This window comes from Microcaecilia unicolor, chromosome 2 (assembly GCF_901765095.1).
Source record: "Microcaecilia unicolor chromosome 2, aMicUni1.1, whole genome shotgun sequence".
Classification (NCBI taxonomy): domain Eukaryota; kingdom Metazoa; phylum Chordata; class Amphibia; order Gymnophiona; family Siphonopidae; genus Microcaecilia; species Microcaecilia unicolor.
The window spans coordinates 183174653-183193246 of record NC_044032.1 but is presented as its reverse complement, the minus strand read 5'-3'; the positions used below and the strand labels follow the sequence as shown (position 1 = coordinate 183193246).

At 45.4% G+C, this 18594-nt stretch overlaps 1 protein-coding gene across 1 annotated transcript in view; it reads right to left on the bottom strand.

Moving 5' to 3' along the window:
* Window positions 1–18594, bottom strand: part of SNX24 (sorting nexin 24) — a 349428-nt gene that overhangs the window by 4071 nt on the left and 326763 nt on the right. The window contains exons 5-6 of the mRNA XM_030193543.1: window positions 17461–17493; window positions 16794–16858 (exon numbers count right to left, since the gene is read on the bottom strand). Of these exons, the coding sequence (XP_030049403.1) occupies window positions 16794–16858; window positions 17461–17493 (98 nt within the window). The remainder of the gene's footprint in view (window positions 1–16793; window positions 16859–17460; window positions 17494–18594) is intronic.

Below are 18594 nucleotides of genomic sequence, written 5' to 3'. Positions count from 1 at the left end.
TTAGGCTTCAGCTCTAGTTGGAACTTGTCCCCTGTATTCTTTTTTGGCGCTTTATCCCTTTTTCTGGCACCATTGAGCCATTTGATTTGGCTGCAGCTGTTTTCCCTCCTTCCATGACATCGAAAATTCCCAGTGGCTTTAAGCGCTGTACCCAATGTAATGGATCATCTTAGAAAAGACACTCATTCTTGGTGTCTTCAGTGTTTGGGGCCTGAACATACCCCTTCCAGCTGTGTTGTTTGTCTTCATATGAAGAAAAGGACTCAGCTGGCCAGAGAGGCTCAGCGAGAAAACATTTTTGGAGTCTGGTCCAAATCTTCAACATCAGTATCAGCATCGACATCTAGAGTTCCACCGGCATCGGGTGCATTGTTCCATATGGCTGCTAGGCTTGTCTCAGACACTGGTAGTGGGCATGCATCGAGTAGGTCTCCACTTGCCTCAATGCGGACTGCTACGCAGGGCCCCCTGGGCACATCAGCATCTGGGTTCTTGCACCTGCCATGCCTCTTGCTGCTGCCCCACCAGGCCCTCAGTCTGCAGTCAGGCCTCTGATGCCACTGCCACTCCAGTGTCAACAGCCACCCATGCTGGCACCCCCTTGACATCGGTGGAGGAAGCTTCGCCAGAGTCGAGGATGGAGCTGACACCACGATGCCCCTCTTGAGGGCATGGTTCCTCTTTATCGAGGCAGGCTCGGTCTCGGCCCTGTAGGAGTATTTACCTGAGATCTCACCTTTGCTGGTCTTGGCCTATACAGCCAATATGGACACTTCTGCCTGTGGCTTGCATACATTTGTATTAATCAGAAACCAGCTTTTCTACAAAGGAAAAATTGCTGCTAAGCATACCATGATGACTTCATCCAAGGACATATTATTTGTTGCAAACTAGCCCAGTTATCTCCTGGGAAGAATGGAGGAGAGAGACACAGATGGCTCCAGGAGTATGGGATCAGACAGGGAGGTTTGCATGCCATCGATAACAGTTTCATTGCTACAACAAAGGCTCTCTTCATGACCATGAAGCTGGCTGGACATTATTACACCGTCTGTAATTGGTCCACAGGTATCATCCGACCCATGGAATGCCAAAAAGTTGGACTGAAGAAGAGAAAGAGAAAAAGAGAGGACCAGAAGACTGGCAGAAGGATAGAAGGCTCAGAAAGAGCAAGAGACTGATTTCCTAAACACCAGTGAACTGCATACCTTGTAACAAAATCACAAGGTTAGCTCAGCTACAATATACAGCCTTACCTAAAGACTGTGTCATCTGCATCCAGAATACAGATCTCGGACTTTATTCCTGGACTGAGAGACTCGCTGAGGCTTCAGCTTGAGTCTCAGAGGAGGAATCTGTTTCTTTACCATTGGAAGTCTGCCACAGACGGCAAGATGAGATAACAGGATATACTACCTATGGTCATGGGGATAATTAGTCCTTGGTTTTTGTCTGAGCCAGATGGGTTTTATGTCATGACTTATGGTCTATGAATTTAGCTGCTAACTGTGTATGTTGTACTGTATTTTAAAACCTGTGGCGAAAGGTACAGGGATGCTGTTCAGAGTTTCCAGCCACAAACCTGTACAGTGGCAGACAAGTGATGGCTATTTACTTCAGACCAGGGAGCGGAGGAGTAGCCTAGTGGTTGGTGCAGTGGGCAAGTCACTTAACCTTCTATAGCCTACAGGTGTGTGGATTATAGTGAGAGAGTTTTGTGTAGTTCCACTCTCCATATGCCGGTTGTACAAAAGCTGCCACAAGTTAAGCAACTGGAAATCAGTGAAGCATTCTAGGCTGGTTGCCAACCTAAGGCTCAAGAGTACTATCAGCTTACACTATAGAATCATAGCTGCAGCACAGTTTATAAATGAACATAATGTGGGAAAAATTGTCCACACCTCAGAGGGCTTATGCCTATTGTCGCTGAAGTTATATTCTCTTGATGTTAGAAGATCATTGAAGTCCAATGGATTTTAGAATATTAGAACTATCTGTATTCTTGTGTAAAAAAATAAAAACTAGTCAACCAGCTTCTCAGAATTTCATTTCCTGATGTATCATAGACTGAATTTCTGAAGCTCAGCGAAAGAACAAAGCTTCATTAAAGTTCAATCTGTATGATCAGTAACTATATCCTTTGAAGAAAAGGCTCAAGAATCAGCAGAAGGAATATGTAAAGCAGCAGTCTGGTGTTCAATACAACATTTACCAGACATTTACAAAATCAGTAGATGGTATTCAATCAAGCCAAAGATTGTCAGGAGATTATTCCAAGATACAGCTGCTCTCATGTAAGTACCCACATCATAAACTGGTAGACAATATAATACAAAAATAAATTCTATGTTAGTCAATTCCATTTTCTTGTAAATTGTCAAAAATTGTCTAGATCACCAGAACAGAATTCCATAATACTAACGTTCAAATATACTGAAATTATAAGGAATACAGTGGTCTTATGAGGCCTGGTTTTGACCATCCACTATCTTTGAGATTCCTTTTCACTGCTCAAGTATAAACTGCACGATGGATGGAGGGAGGGGCAAGAAGTGTCAAAATATAGATCATAAAATAGTGGTGAAAGATTTGGTCTTTTTAAGGTGGTTATAATTTGTACCCTATGGTCAAAACTGATACATTTTTTAATACAAAAACATAAAACTTAGTTGCAAAAAGAGGATATGTGTGGCCATTTGTAATGCCTCTCTAACCTGGCTGGAAATTAGTATCCCGGGTATTGACACAATGCTAAATTATTGAAAGCACTCAATTATCAAACCATGGGTACCAATGTTTAAGTAGTTTCTTGTTTACCTGATCAGGTTGTCTCTTTACTCACCAGCCAGCTGAATGATAGATGCTAAGTCATTAAAGTGATTTGAAAGAACTTTTTCCTCCCCCCCCCCCCCATTCCTGATATCCCCTATTTTTGCATATATATCACATTGAATGATTTCTGATCTTTAAATAAAATGCAGTACTGTCTTAGTCACAGGGAATCTGAATATACACGATACAGCAGGGGGCCCCAGCCCAGTATCCAAAGGACAAGATCTCTCTCTCCAGCAGCAGCAGTACTGTTAGCAGTGACAGCTGGACAGTACAGGCCAGCAATGGCGGCAGAAAACTGATGAGGCAACTTCTCCCATCTCCCCAGGATTCCTGCAGACCTGGAGGTCATCCCCACAGGATTCCCCCAATCCCTGTTCCCATGCGGATTTGTACTAGAAGAGTGACTCCCCAAAAGGCCAGTCTCCTGCTGTAGAAACCAGAACATGCTGGATCACCAAATACAGCAAGGCCTTCAAAGGGGCAAACTCCTTTAAAACTGCTAGCTGGCAGCAGGGGCGTAGCCAGACACCCAATTTTGGGTGGGCCTGGGCCCAAGATGGGTGGGCTGAACTCTGCCCTATCCCACAAGTGCTTTGGTCTTTCCCTCTCTCGCCTTTATACCATATGGTCTCTCCGACATCCCCCTAACCTTTTAAATAGCAGACTTTCACCGGCAGCGAGCAGCAACTAATACACACTGCTCATGTTGGCCCCACAGCCTTCCCTCTGATGCAACTTCCTGTTTCCGCATAGGTGGGAATACATCAGAAGGAAGGCTGTGGGGCCGGTGTGAGCAGTATGTATCAGTTGCTACTCGCTGCAGGCGAAGATCTGCTATTTACAAGGTATGCAGGAGGGATAGTTGGGAGTTTTCGGCTGGTGGGGCTTAGGAATCCCTGCCAGCCACATCAAAGGTTTGCTGCTACTGAGTGGGCCTAAGCCCAAAGTGGGTGGGCCTGGGCCCACCCTTGTCTACGCCACTGGCTGGCAGTGACCCTAAATGTGCTTTTCAACTCTAAACCCAGGACTAATGCCTACCTTCCTCCATTAAGTGTTGTGCTAACACTTTCAGGATATAGTATCTAAGCTAGAAATGGGCAAATAAGTGAGCAGAGGGACATCCATAATCTTGGAATGTATGCAGCCTGCCACTACATTCCCCTACCTTCCTGATTCCTTACTGCCCCCCATGTCCAAAAGACTGAAAATGTGAAACCCTTATTGTCTTTAACGGGCAACAATGAAGAGTACATTTGGATGACCTCCCAGTAGTGTACTTAAATTTTGCCAGGTCCATTATGCATATTGAACCAGTGCTTGGGACTTGATCAAAGTGGGAAGAAGGCTTCTTTATTTTTCAGTCTTGCTAACTTTGGTGCCTGTGGGGAATACTGCAAAAGTTTATTAATAAGAAATATGAGACAGCTGGTTTAAGTACTGGATTTTTAAGAAGGAAGTTGACTACAGCAAGGCCTGAAACAGCCTACAAGCAGATGTGGTGGAGGCCTGTAGCAGACTTTGTGCATGCTGGGCGGAAGGAGAGCCACTTATAAAGGGCAGTGGTAGGAAAAGGTTGAGAAATCAGGTAAAGGACCTTGAGGAGAAGATAGCTGGTGTTGGGCTGCATATGGGTATTTATGTAAACATCTACTCAAAGAAGATAATCGCAGTTGGTCATACTTTATGGCTCACTTTGGTCTTTTAACTATCATCATCTACAATGTTGCTATTGGGTACACAAAAGCTGCTGCCATGTGTGGCCCATGGTCCTATACATTAAATATCAGGGGGTGCATTTTAATTCTTTGATAATGTAACACATTGAGGGACCCTTCTACTGAACTGCAGTAAGTTTTGCATTTACTGCACAGGTAACACAAAATTACTGTATGGTAAGTGCAAAAGATGTGCGGTAAATGCAGAAGGCATAGCTACCATCTACCCTATATTTACTGCACAGGGCAGATATTACTACTACTACTACTTAACATTTCTAGAGCGCTACTAGGGTTACGCAGCGCTGTACAAATTAACAATAAGGACGGTCCCTGCTCGGAAGAGCTTACAATCTAAAGGACGAAATGTCAAGTTGGGGTAGATAAGTTTTCTGAGAGGAGGTGTAGTGATTAGGTGCCGAAGGCGACATTGAAGAGGTGGGCTTTGAGCATTGATTTGAAGATGGGTAGGGAGGGGGCACGGCGTATGGGCTCAGGGAGTTTGTTCCAGGCATGGGGTGAGGCGAGACAGAAGGGACGGAGCCTGGAGTTGGAGGTGGTGGAGAAGGGTACTGAAAGGAGGGATTTGTCTTGAGAGCGGAGGTTACGGGTAGGGACGTAAGGGGAGATGAGGGTAGAGAGGTACGGAGGGGCCGCAGATCGAGTGCATTTGTAGGTGAGTAAGAGAAGCTTGAACTGTATGCGGTATCTGATTGGGAGCCAGTGAAGTGACTTGAGGAGGGGGGTGATATGAGTATATCGGTTAAGGCGGAAGATAAGACGTGCGGCAGAGTTCTGGATGGACTGAAGGGGGAGTAGATGGCTATGTGGGAGGCCGGTCAGGAGTAGGTTGCAGTAGTCAAGGCGAGAGGTAATGAGAGAGTGGATGAGAGTTTGGGTGGTGTGCTCGGAGAGGAAGGGGCGAATTTTGCTGATGTTATAGAGGAAGAAGCGACAGGTCTTGGCTATCTGCTGGATGTGCGCAGAAAAGGAGAGGGAGGAGTCGAAGATAACACCGAGGTTGCGGGCAGATGAGAAGGGGACGATGAGGGTGTTCTCAACTGAGATAGAGAGTGAAGGGAGAGGGGAAGTGGGTTTGGGTGGGAAGACAATAAGTTCAGTCTTAGACATATTCAGTTTCAGGTGGCGGTTGGACATCCAGGCAGCAATGTCGGATAAGCAGGCCGAGACTTTGGCCTGGGTATCCGCGGTGATTTCTGGTGTGGAGAGATAAAGCTGGGTGTCGTCGGCATAAAGATGATAGTGGAAACCATGAGATGAAATCAGGGAGCCTAAGGAAGAGGTGTAGATTGAAAAAAGAAGGGGCCCAAGGACAGATCCCTGAGGAACTCCAACAGAGAGCGGGATAGGGGAGGAGGACGAACCATGAGAGTATACTCTGAAGGTACGATGGGAGAGATAAGATGAGAACCAGGAGAGGACAGAGCCCCGGAACCCAAGGGAGGACAGTGTGACAAGAAGTAGGTTGTGATTGACAGTGTCAAAAGCGGCGGAGAGGTCGAGGAGGATGAGGATGGAGTAGTGACCTTTGGATTTGGCGAGGAATAGGTCATTGCAGACTTTAGATAGTGCCGTTTCTGTTGAGTGTAGGGGGCGAAAGCCGGATTGGAGAGAATCGAGGATGGCATGAGAGGAGAGAAAATCAATACAGCGGCTGTGAACGGCGCGTTCAAGTATCTTGGAGAGGAAGGGTAGGAGGGAAATGGGGCGGTAGTTGGAGGGACAGGTAGGGTCAAGTGATGGTTTTTTGAGGAGTGGAGTGACCACAGCATGTTTGAAGGTGTCCAGGACAGATGCAGTGGAGAGAGAGAGGTTAAGTATATGACAGATGGTGGGGGTGATGGTAGGTGTGATGGTGTTAAGTAGGTTGGTGGGGATGGGGTCAGAGGAACAGGTGGTGGCTTTCGAGGAGGAGAGGAGATGGGTGATTTCCTCTTCGGTGATAGCAGGAAAGGAGGAGAAGGAGGGCTGGGTAGGTTGGATGAGAGAGAGAGATATAGGCTGAAGAGGAGGAGAGGGAGTAGTGGTGAATTCGAGGTTGATCTTCTGGACCTTGTCACGGAAGTAGTGGGCCAGAGATTGAGGAGAGAGTGAAGGGGGGGTGGGAGCAGAGGGCACTTTGAGGAGGGAGTTGAGGGTGGCGAATAGACGACGAGGGTTAGAGCTAAGGGAATTGGTCAATTGGATATAATAGTCCTGCTTAGCGAGGAATAGGGAGGATTGGAAGGAGGATAGCATGAATTTGAAGTGAATGAAGTCAGTAAGGGTGCGAGATTTCCTCCAGAGGCATTCAGCCGAACAGGCACAGGAGCGAAGGTATCGGGTGCTAGAGGTCAGCCAGGGCTGGGGATTGGTACGTCTTGTGGGCCGGGAGGTGGACGGTGCAAGGGTGTCTAGAGCAGAGGAAAGAGTGGCATTGTAAGTGGAGACAGCTTTGTCAACGGATGTGGAGGACAAGATGGAAGGGAGGAGATCAGAGATAGTAGAGGATAAGGTGGAGGGGTCAATAGCCTGGAGATTTCTGGACGTAGTAGTTAGTAAGTGGAGACAGCTTTGTCAACGGATGTGGAGGACAAGATGGAAGGGAGGAGATCAGAGATAGTAGAGGATAAGGTGGAGGGGTCAATAGCCTGGAGATTTCTGGACGTAGTAGTTAGTGTTGGGCGAGAGTGAGGGGGAGGGTGCTGAAGTGTGAATGTGATAAGGTGGTGGTCGGAGAGAGGAAGAGGTGAAACGCAGAAGGTGGAGGGTGAGCAAGAAGAAGAGAGGACGAGATCAAGACAGTGGCCAGATTTGTGAGTAGGGGTGGTGGGGCTCAGTTGGAGGTTGAAGGAGGAGGTAAGAGTGAGGAACTGAGCAACTTATGAATCGGAAGGGTTATCAGTGTGGATGTTGAAGTCACCGAGAATGAGGGATGGGGATGAGGGCTCAAGAAAGACTGAGAGCCAGGCATCGAAGTCGGTAAGGAAGGATGGGAGGGATTTATCAGGGGGGTGGTAAATGACTGCAACTCTGAGTGGCAGTGGGTGGAATAGACGGATGGAGTGAACTTCAAAGGATGAGAAGCTGTGAGACTGAGGTAGGTGGAGAGGTTGGAAGCTGCAGGCGGGCGAAAGTAGTAGTCCGACGCCGCCACCGCGGCCGACTGGGCGGGGCGAATGGGAGAAAAGATAACCTCCGTGGCATAGGGCTGCGATTGAGGCAGAGTTGTCCGGGGAGAGCCAGGTTTCAGTTAGGGCAAGCAGATGAAGGGAATGGGAGATGAAGAGATCGTGGGTGAAGGGAAGTTTGTTGCAGATTGAGTGGGCGTTCCACAGGGCACACGAGAAGGGGAGGGAGGAGGGGGGGAGGAGGATAGGGAAGAGGGTAGTAGGTTTTTCTTAGCTTAATGGTTAGTGCAGTGGCCTGAGAATAAGGAGATATGGGTTTGATCCTTGTACCTCTGGGCAAGTTACGTAACCCTCCATTGTCCCAGGTACAAAGTAAGTACCTGTATATAATATGTAAAGCATTTTAATTGTAACCACAGAAAGGTGGTATAACAAGTCCCATCCCTTTCCCTTTTTGTGGTAGGGGTAGGATTTCTGAGCAAAAAGGGGTGGCATTTCCTTGGCAAGGGGTAAGGATGGACTGGTGCCAGGGCTTGAAGGGCCCTCTTGAGGTGGCGGTAAGTTCAGCTTCGCTATTGGCAGGACACCTAGCACACGGTAATGACCCATGTGCTAGTTGTCACAGGTGGCCACACCTCCACCTGCTTCTGTCACGCCTAGACCCAGCCCATTCCTCCGTTAGGCATCTAATGTGATGTTTTTAATGCACAGGCTTCACTTTTAGCACATTTGATAGTAGCATGGACCTGTGCTCGTTTACCATGCTGAAAACCCTACGTTAGCTGCTTAATAACAGGGCTCTTTAGAAATGGGAACAGGAATCGGGGGGGGGGGGGGCACTCACTGGTTGGGATGTGGGGGCTACATTGAGGGATGTCCCGGTCTTCACATTGGATGAGAGATTATGGGAGTGTGGTTACAGAGTGGTTATGCAGGCCTACATGGCTGGACAACAGTTCGCCCATGTGGGAACCATGCAGGAGGTTAGGTGTGTTAAGTGTGGACAGTCTCCTCATACTCTTCATGCCTTTTGGGACTGTCCGGGGGATGCGCGCATTCTGAGAACGCATCCGGAGATACTTATATAAAGTTATGGGGACCCCTGTGGCTGGGACTTGGGCATATTTTGTATTAGACACGCAACAAGCTTTTCGTACACAAACAAAGGGAGCCTGTTTATTGTGCCGCAGGTTGTGCCTAGTGGCTTAAAAGTGTATTTTACAATGCTGGATATCCACAGAGCCACCAGCTTATTGGCAGTGGCGAAACCAGGTGCATTTGTTGGCAACGTGGGAATCTAGAGAGGCGAAGGGCTCATGGAAAAAATTACAACAATTTACGCAGATCTGGAATCCTTATATACAGGAATTGAGTCCAAGGGGACGTAATATCCTTCTTAATTTGACACAATAATGTGGTGCAAGCCTTACAAGCTAGTTATGAGTGTCAATGCTTATCCTTGCTTAATTGAAGGATCTAAGGGGAAGGGGGGAGGGGAAAAGGGGAAGCTCACTTGGGCTATCAGAGAACAAGTCCAGGTGGGATGGGAAGGGGGGGGGGGGGAAGAAGGGAGGGAAGGGGGTAGGGGGAGAGGGAGGGTGGGACTACCTCCAGGTGTTTTGGGATGGGGGTGGGGAGTTAAAATATTGGAAAACTTGATGACGATTTGTAAAGCTTGAACTTGTTGTTCATATTCTTATATGAAGGTGTGGTGTATTTTGTTATGTCATCAATAAAAATGTTGAAACATAAAAGGGCTCCTTAGATATTAAAGAATATCAGAGGTATCAAGCAGAACATATGTAAATTAGGGAGACACTCAGTGCTATGTCATGATAATTTTTCCTACTAGCCATTCCTCTCCCTATGCACCCAAGCATCCTTCTAGCTTTTGCCATCACCTTCTCTACCTGTTTGCCTACCTTAAGATCATCATATTTGATCACAATCAAGTCCCGCTCTTCTTTCATGCACAAAACTTCACCTCCTAAACTGTACCATTTCTTTGGGTTTTTGCAGCCCAAATACATGACCCTGCATTTTCTAGAATTAAATTTTAGTTGCCAAATTCCAGACCTCTAGCTTTGCTAAATCCATCCACATATTATCAACACCATCAGGGATGTATACTCTATTGCAGATTTTGGGTTCCAGAAAGCAACAAATCTTACCAGACAGCCTTTCAGCAATATCACTTACAAAAATGTTAAAAAGAACCAGCCCAAGAACCGAACCGTGTGGCACTCCTTTTCCTCAGAGTAAGACCTGCTTCTAGTGAAACCATGTTGCCACGGGTCCTGTAATCCATTGGATTCCAAACAGGTGCCTCTTCCCCAAGTCTGAGATCCAAAGGTTGCTAATTTAAATATGGCAGCACATCTTATGCTTTATGAGATTTATAGCTATGACTTAACCTGCTTTCTTCTTCTTCGTTACCGGATGATGACTGTCTTTTACCCTTTCTTGTTTCTCCTTATATCTGTTTTCTCTTTGCCACTCTCTTTACCTTTCCTATAAATATTGTAGTTTATTTTCTGCAAACTCTTATTTATGATTACTGTGAACCGCTATGATGGCATTTGCCCTTAACGGTGTATCAAAAAATAAAGAAACTTGAGCGTTTCTATTAATTTACTAACTAGAGAAGTCAGACTTACCAGCCTGTAGTTCCCAACCTCTTCCTTACGTCTGCTTTTGTGGAGATCACATCTGCTCTTCTCCAGGACCACTCCCGACTCTAGAAAAGCATTGAAAAGATCGGCCAGCAGAGCCACTAGAACATCCCTAAATTCCTTCAGTACCTTTGGATATATACCATCCGGCTACAACACTTCGTCCACCTTCAGTTTAGCCAGCTCCTCTGGAACTAACACCCTCCATTCCTATATGTGTTTTGTGTTCTCTGGTCCTGCTTCCAGCCCTTCAGCTGTGAACATAGAACAGAAATATCTGTTGAGCAATCTTTATCAGCTTCTTCATATTCCGGTTGGGAGAGGTGAACAATGGGAGAGAGAGAGAGAGAGAGAGAGAACCTGTCATTTAACACCCACATTAAAAGGTAACCTCAGCATGCAGGAAACCCACGTGCTAGTAATAGCGCAGGCCACCTTTTAGCACAGCTTAGTAAAAGGGCTCCAAAGTTTCTAACTGGATAACACCAGGTCGGAGAAGAAGAAACTCTTTACGTCTCTTTTGGGTTTCACGAGAGATATCTGGGAACACCATAATCTTAGATTTCAAATAATTCTTATCCTTAGCATTAAAATAAGATCTTAATAAAAAGTCTACACTGTTGGAAAATGAAATTACCAAAGTCCCATGGACATTTCCTGAGCTATCAGTCGTAACTCTGTTTTCCACTGAATCCACTATGATATCCCTTCCATACTGCCAGAGCACTTACCCTCTGGTAGAAAATAAGCACGCAACAAATCTGGTGGTATCTACAGAACTTCCAGAACATATTTTTAAATCTAATCATTACATATTAGGTAACGATGGGAAGTTTATAAATCTTAAATTTAACTGTGAATAATATTTTCAGTTGACTCGATCTTAACGCGCACTGCAGAGGGATCTTTAATACATAATGCCCAAGCAGATTGTAGCTGACGCACAGCTTGATGCATAGTTTCAACCTAATAGGTCTCAACACTCAATTGAAAAATCTCGGTTTCTTGCTTAGTAATCCTTCTTTCCAAAGCCTTAATTTGTGGTATCAAACTATTAATAACTGGAAGAACTGTCTTAACCAAGTCAGAAATTGATATCCAATGACATCTCAGCTGGGTTTTTCACAGGTGTCTCAGGAAGTTCTTGTAGGACATTGCTCATATCATCTCCTACCTTGATACCGACTTCAGCTTCTATCAGCGTCTGTTGGACGATTTCACCAGTGGAATTTGCTCCAAGATCTATGTAACTGGAAAATTCCTCATGGAAAGCTTCATTAGTGCAGCAATCCACACTGAACTATCTTCATCCTGCTTGACAAACCACAATATTTCCAGCGGTTGTTAGAGATCTTGAGCAGGAAAGCTAGTTGCTCTCGTCTGCAGAGGTGAGGTCCTAGCACCTGGGCTCAGAGTGAACTCAGGCCAATGGAGTGTTCCACTGCACCTTCACCGGCAGATGAACCTCACAGGCTCCGCTCTGGGTGTAAGTTCTGGCCTTCTGGACCCCGAGCAAATCCATCCATCAGATCAATGACTAGCACAACTGGTGGCTTAGAGGCTTTCAACCCTTGGCCACCTTTTCATTTGCCCATTGCTTATAGACTAATAAAAAAGGTTTGAGGAAGAAATGGCATGGCACAGCACTACAGCAGCCATCCTGGATCCCGGGGATGCACTTCTCAAAGCCACTGGGGGCTTTTTTTCTGGGACTTCTCTTTTGTAAAAATAGCTGCTTCTAAATCAAATACCTTGATTAAATATCCCAAGCAGGAGCCCAAAGTCCTCTACATAAAAAAAATCCCAAAAAACTAGCCCAAAAAACAAAGGATAAACATCGAGAAAACTTAGAAAACTAATCTGTAGCAAAAAAAAAAAAAAAAAAAAAAAGTCATCTTAAGGTGAGCTCTGGTGATGTGTGTCTGACTGGCTCCACAGAAAATGGTTCCACATAACAGCAGCAGGAATGTACAGTGAGGCGACTGAACAGTTTCTAGTCTATATATATAAAAGGCAACCCCAACGTTCTGAAGCCTCCACAGAAGTTGAAGCGCCCGAGATATCCGGTGTGCCCTGGAGTGTCTGCACCGCCCTCGCGTCAAAGCGTCATGACGCGTCAAAGCGTCATGACGTCGAGGGCGGAGCTATTGACACTCGAGGGCCGAAACGGCCCACAGCGAACAAGGCAAGTAGCTTCGAGGGACGGAGGGAGGGGGCCCCTTGCTAGCGCCCGTTTCATTCCGCTCAGAAACGGGCATTTTTTCCTAGTATATAATAAACTGGAGAAGTTTCTCCGCGTGTGCTCCACTGGTGATGCCACCCATGCTGTGAGCCTTGCTATCCTGCTCATCCTTGGAGAACCTGATTGTTTTACTCAAATTGAGGCACATTTTCAAAGCACTTAGCCTTCCAAAGTTCCATAGGATTCTATGGAACTTTGGAAGGCTAAGTGCTTTGAAAACATAGAGGCATATTTTCAAAGCACTTTGGGAGGCTAAGTTCCATAGGTTTCTATGGAACTTTGGGAGGCTAAGTGCTTTGAAAATGAGCTTGATAGTGTCCTAATGTTTGTGTTTGTATGCCTGTCTGTCTGCATTCACTAGACTGTAATCTTCAAAGGGCAGGGATCTGTCTTATGTGTGTCTCTGTACAGTGCTGTGCAAATCTAATAGGGTTGTACAAATCAAAATGAGTTATAGTAATAACATATGATCAGAATGAAAATTCTCCAATGTCATTTCAACTATACTTTCTCCAAATAGACATGAAACAGTATATCATTCAGATCCATGGCTGTCTCTCTATAAGGTAGAAAACAGAATAAGAATTCAAAGGTTTTTCTGTCCAGTAATGCTAAAAGTCATCGGATGGATTTCTGTTGTGGACTGTGCTTTACTTACTGGCCTAGTAGGACTCTTGGAGACAGAGGGCGCTCCTAAACTCACAGCTGCTCCCTGATGTATGTTGTCCCAGAATTGCTAAGTACAATAATTCTGATCTTTTCCCTACTATGGCTATACAGTGCTATCAGATGGCATTAGAAACCCATGGGAGTGCACGTCAACAAAACTGACTTAATAGTTTGGTTGTATCGATGAACTTCTAGAAAGTTTGTGCTTAGAGCTTAGGAGACTTTTCATTTTAAACATACAGTAAGGTGCAAAGATCAAGTTATCATCTCCCATAAGAGTTTATCACCTTTATACAATAATGTATCACACAAAAACTAGTCAAGGCACAGACATGCAAGTTTTACACAATTGGGGTCATTTACTAGAGATAACATGTTATTTGCCACAAGACCCATAAATCCAGTTATTTGCAGGCAGGGCCGGTCTTAGCAAGTGCGGGGCCCTATGCAGACCAATTTGACGGGGCACCACCCTAGCCCCGCCCACCCTAACTCCACCCCACCCTAGCTCTGCCCCCACCCTAGCTCCAGAGCCGGCCACCCCTCCCTCCGAGCTCCAAAGCCCCCAGCTCCAGGGCTTGTCGATCCTGCACAGTCAATGCCAACTGAAAACAATGTCTTTTTCACAAACACAGATACACCCTAATCCACTATAGAATAAGTAGTAATATTTAAACTTTCTATTTAGACAAAAATTAAACTGAACCCCCAAGATGCCAGACTCTGCATACAATACAACACCACAGAAACAGAAAATGTCCCCTAGTACTGTGCAAAATATAAAGACAACAGATGTAAAGTTGAAAAAAAACTAACAAATACTAATCACCACTTTACAAATTAACAAATAGAAATAAAACAAATATAGAAAATAAAATAATATCATTTTATTGGACTAATACATTTAGCTTTCAGAGGCCAAAACCTCCGTCCTCAGGTCAATACAGTATAGAGCTGTTACAGTATCCTATCCTGACCTGAGGAAGGGGGCTTTGTTCTCCGAAGATTTGTCAAAATGTATTAAAATTAGTCCAATAAAAAGACTACCTTATTTACATGTTCTATTATAAACATTTATTAACACAGCTACAATACTATATCCTAAAGCAAAAAAATAAAAATATATATTTTATTTACAGTTTGTCGTCTCTGGTTTCTGCTTTCCTCATCTTCTTTTCACTGTCTTCCTTCCATCCAGCATCTGTTTTCGCTCTCTCTCTGCCATCCAGTGTCTGCCCTCTCTGCTGTCCCCTCCATCCAATGTCTGCCCTCTCTCCCTGCCCCTTTCGTGCACATGTGCCCTCTATCTCTGCCCCTTCCATTCACTGTCTGCCCTTTCTATCCCTTCCATCCACTGTCTGCCCTTTCTCTCTGCCCCTTCAATCCACCATTTGCCCTCCCTCTCCCATCCATCCGGGTCTGCCCTCCCTCTCGCTCCCCCTTCCATCCAGGATCTGCCCCTCTCTCTGCCCCTTTTTTTCAGCCCCCAGTTCCAGCCCCACTATCCCACCAGTCCCCCGTTTCAGCCCCAGCCCTTTTCTCCCACCAGTCCCGAGCTTCAGCCCCCAGCCACTCCTCCCTGTCCCCTTTTCAGCCCCCAGTTTCAACCCCAGTCCCCAGCCCTTTTCTCTCACCAGTCCCAAGCTTCAGCCCCAGCCACTTCTCCGTATCTCCTTTTCAGCCCCCAGTACCCACAGTTTCAGCCCATGCCCCTTTTCAGCCTCCAGTCCCAGTACTAGCCCCCTTATCCCACCTACCCTCCTTTTCAGCCCCCTTCATCCACATGCCTTCTATTAGAGCCCCCCTTTTCAGCCCCAGAACCATTCTCCCACCTGACCCATGCATGCCCTATTTTCCCATATGGCCCCTTCTCAAACCCCAGTTCCAGCCCCCTTCTCCCATCTGAGAACCCCCATCCCACACCCTTCTCCCATCTGAGTCCCCCTTACCCCCTTCCCCCCATCTGAGAACCCCCACCCTGAAACCTTCTCCCATCTGAGTCCCCCTTACCCCTCCCCCCATCTGAGAACCCCCACCCTGCAACCTTCTCCCATCTGAGTCCCCCTTCCCACCTTACCCCCTCCCCCCAACTGAGAACCCCCATCCCACACCCTTCTCCAATCTGAGTCCCCCTTACCCCCTCCCCCAACTGAGAACCCCCATCCCACACCCTTCTCCCATTTGAGTCCCCCCCCGACCCACCTACCAACTCCTGCTGCACCCACTAACTTTTAAAAAAAAATTGAGAATCGCTGAGTAGCAGGCAGCGCCTCACGTCTGCCTTGCTAGTAAAAATCTCCTGCACGTCGTCGGGCTGGCCTTCCCGCATTAAGTCCCGCCCTCCTCTGAGGTAATAGGCTCTTCCCGCATTAAGTCCCACCCTCCTCTGAGGTAATAGCCTATTACCTCAGAGGAGGGCGGGACTTAATGCGGGAAGATCCTATTACCTCAGAGGAGGGCGGGACTTAATGCGGGAAGGCCAGCCCGACGACGTGCAGGAGATTTTTACTAGCAAGGCAGACGCGAGGCGCTGCCTGCTACTTGGCGCTTCTCAAATTTTTACAGAACAGCGATCGAGCGTCGGGGGGGGGGGGGAGCGGCGGGCAGGGCGACCCCAGGTGTGCCGCGCGGGGCCCCCTTGAGCGCGGGGCCCTATGCGGCCGCCTCGGTCGCCTCGCCCTAAGACTGGCCCTGTTTGCAGGGGGCCCAGCAGCAAATAATGTGTATTAATAGAGTTAGTACACACTGGGGTCTTTTTACAAAGGCATGCTGAAAAATGGCTTGCGGTAACATAGGTGCGGGTTTTGGGTGCGCGCCGATCCATTTTTTAGCACGCCTGTAAAAAAAAAGGCCTTTTTAAAAATTTTTGCCGACAATGGATGTGCAGCAAAATGAAAATTGCCGCACGTCCATTTTGGGTCTGAGACCTTACCGCCAGCCACTGACCTAGCGGTAAAGACTCACATGCTAACCAGGCGGTAATGACCTATGCACGGCAAATGCCACTTGGCATGCGTCCATTACGCACACCCGAAAATAAAAAATATTTTTCAGATGTGTGTATCGGATGCACCAAAAATGAAATTACCTCAAGAGCAACGTGGTAGTCGGGTGGCAACTCCATTTTGGTGTGCATTGGGTGTGTGTAGACGCTTATGCGGCTTAGTAAAAGGACCCCGCTATTTGTAAATGACCACAATATGAAAAGCCTGAAATAGGCCATAAATTTTTATTTAAAAATATGGTATTTAGGAGCAATATGCAAAACTGGTGGAAAAAATAGGTACAAACTGTGTGCATTCACAGATTAGGTAAAGGATACAATACAGGAAAGACTTTTAAGTCCCTTAGACAGAACTGGCCCCAAATAAGATTCAAGTTCCCTTTGTGCAAGAGCTCCTGCTTTGTTGGTAGATTACTAGAATTTAGCCTAGCATCACTTTGGAAGTCCCATATTACTAATAATGTGGTTTATGTGGTGAAGGGTCAGACCAGTAAAGAGCTGTTCACAGATGACAGGTTTGATTACCGTTGGCTGCAGGCAAGACGTATGGATCCCTTAGGAACAGCAGCACAGGTTGGTGGGACAGCTTGCTGGAAAGGCCAAAAACAGGAATGTAAGCAGACAGTTAACAGAATAAAACAAATTCCTACAAAATAGCTTTGACAAAGAACGTGAGAGAGTGATTTAATGTTTTGCAGTTACACATCACCATGTTTATCGTTGGCTCCCCATGCTAATTTTATAGGTTATGACCACATTTGAGTATGTCATAGAAAGCGTATGCATGTTTGAGGAGGGAGAGGATAGGGAAGGTTTTGCATAAAGATGGGATCAATTTACTTTTACTGGTTTATGTCTATGCTTACAGCTTATTTGAATATAAGCAAGAAGAATTTATTTTCCAGACTTACTAAATTGCTTATACACTATAACTGCCTTCAAACTGAATCTTGACTTAAGATATATTGTTCATTAATGTCATGTAATCAACCAAGCAACCCCTGCATATCTTAACAAAACTAATTACTTCTTGTCTCAGACATCAGCATTTCTTAAACCAACCTCCCATAAAGATTACCGTGTGCAGCGTAACTTGTAAAATACTCAGAGGTCATTTAATTTGTGGGGATACTTTTCATTTACACCAAGTGTTAATTACTATATCTGTGATTAGACAGCCCATGAGTCTCACCTTGATTCTTCCAACTCTGTTTCGTCAAAGGAACTGAAAGTCAATTTAAAAGATTAAACAAAAGAAAAAAGAATTTGCTTTAAAGTTAAAATGACAACTGCAAGAAAACATACTTCTGTATAATAAATCTACACATCACAATCTGAAGTAGTCACTCTGTCTCATGTAAGTGTGCTACTACTAAGTCAGTGTTTCTGAGGTAATTGAAGCGCTATTTCCTGCACCTATAAAGGATCATGTCAGAAAAAGTGTCTCAAATAATGTCAGATGGAATGGAATCCGAATCACTCCAAAAAAATCCCCAAAAGAAATCAGGGCACACGTTATTTAAAAACCAGAACGCCAGTCCTGTAATTTAACACTATTCAAAGTATTTTGTGTGAAGAGAAGAGACCTTCATAAATAACTTTCAAGCCATACATACTGCCATTCCTCCAGTTTATCGTTTATTTATTTACTATACCGTTTCTTATTGCTTTCGCAAAACAGAACGGTTTACATCAAAAAACTAAAATTTATATTAAAAAAACATAGCTAACCTAGCTAACAGTAATATCATCATGCACCTAGGGCCTTATTCTATAAAGGTTAAGCTCCTAAATTTATGTTCCTAAAATGTACGCACCTAAATTACAAGTGTAAATGTATGCTCCTAATGTGTGTATGGGAGTGGAGGAGTGGCCTAGTGGTTAGAGCACCGGTCTTGAAATCCAAAGGTGGCCAGTTCAAATCCCACTGCTGCTCCTTGTGATCTTCTTGGGCAAGTCACTTAACTCTCCATTGCCTCAGGTACAAACTTAGATTGTGAGCCCTCCTGGGACAGAAAAATATCCAGTGTACCTGAATGTAACTCACCTTGAGCTACTACTGAAAAAGGTGTGAGCAAAATCCAAATAAATAATTTAGGGCCCCTTTTATAAAGGCACACTAGCTTTTTTGGCGCATGCTAAAAATGGGCACGCTTATCACTAAGACACCCATTATAATCCTACATTTAGAAGAATAGCATAACCTTTATAGAAAAAGGCCCATAATGTTTGCAACTTAGTAAACACGAGTCTGATGCTTGTATAACAGGCCATAAAAATTTCACAATACTTTTAAACCATGCCATAACATTCTTTTAAATATCAA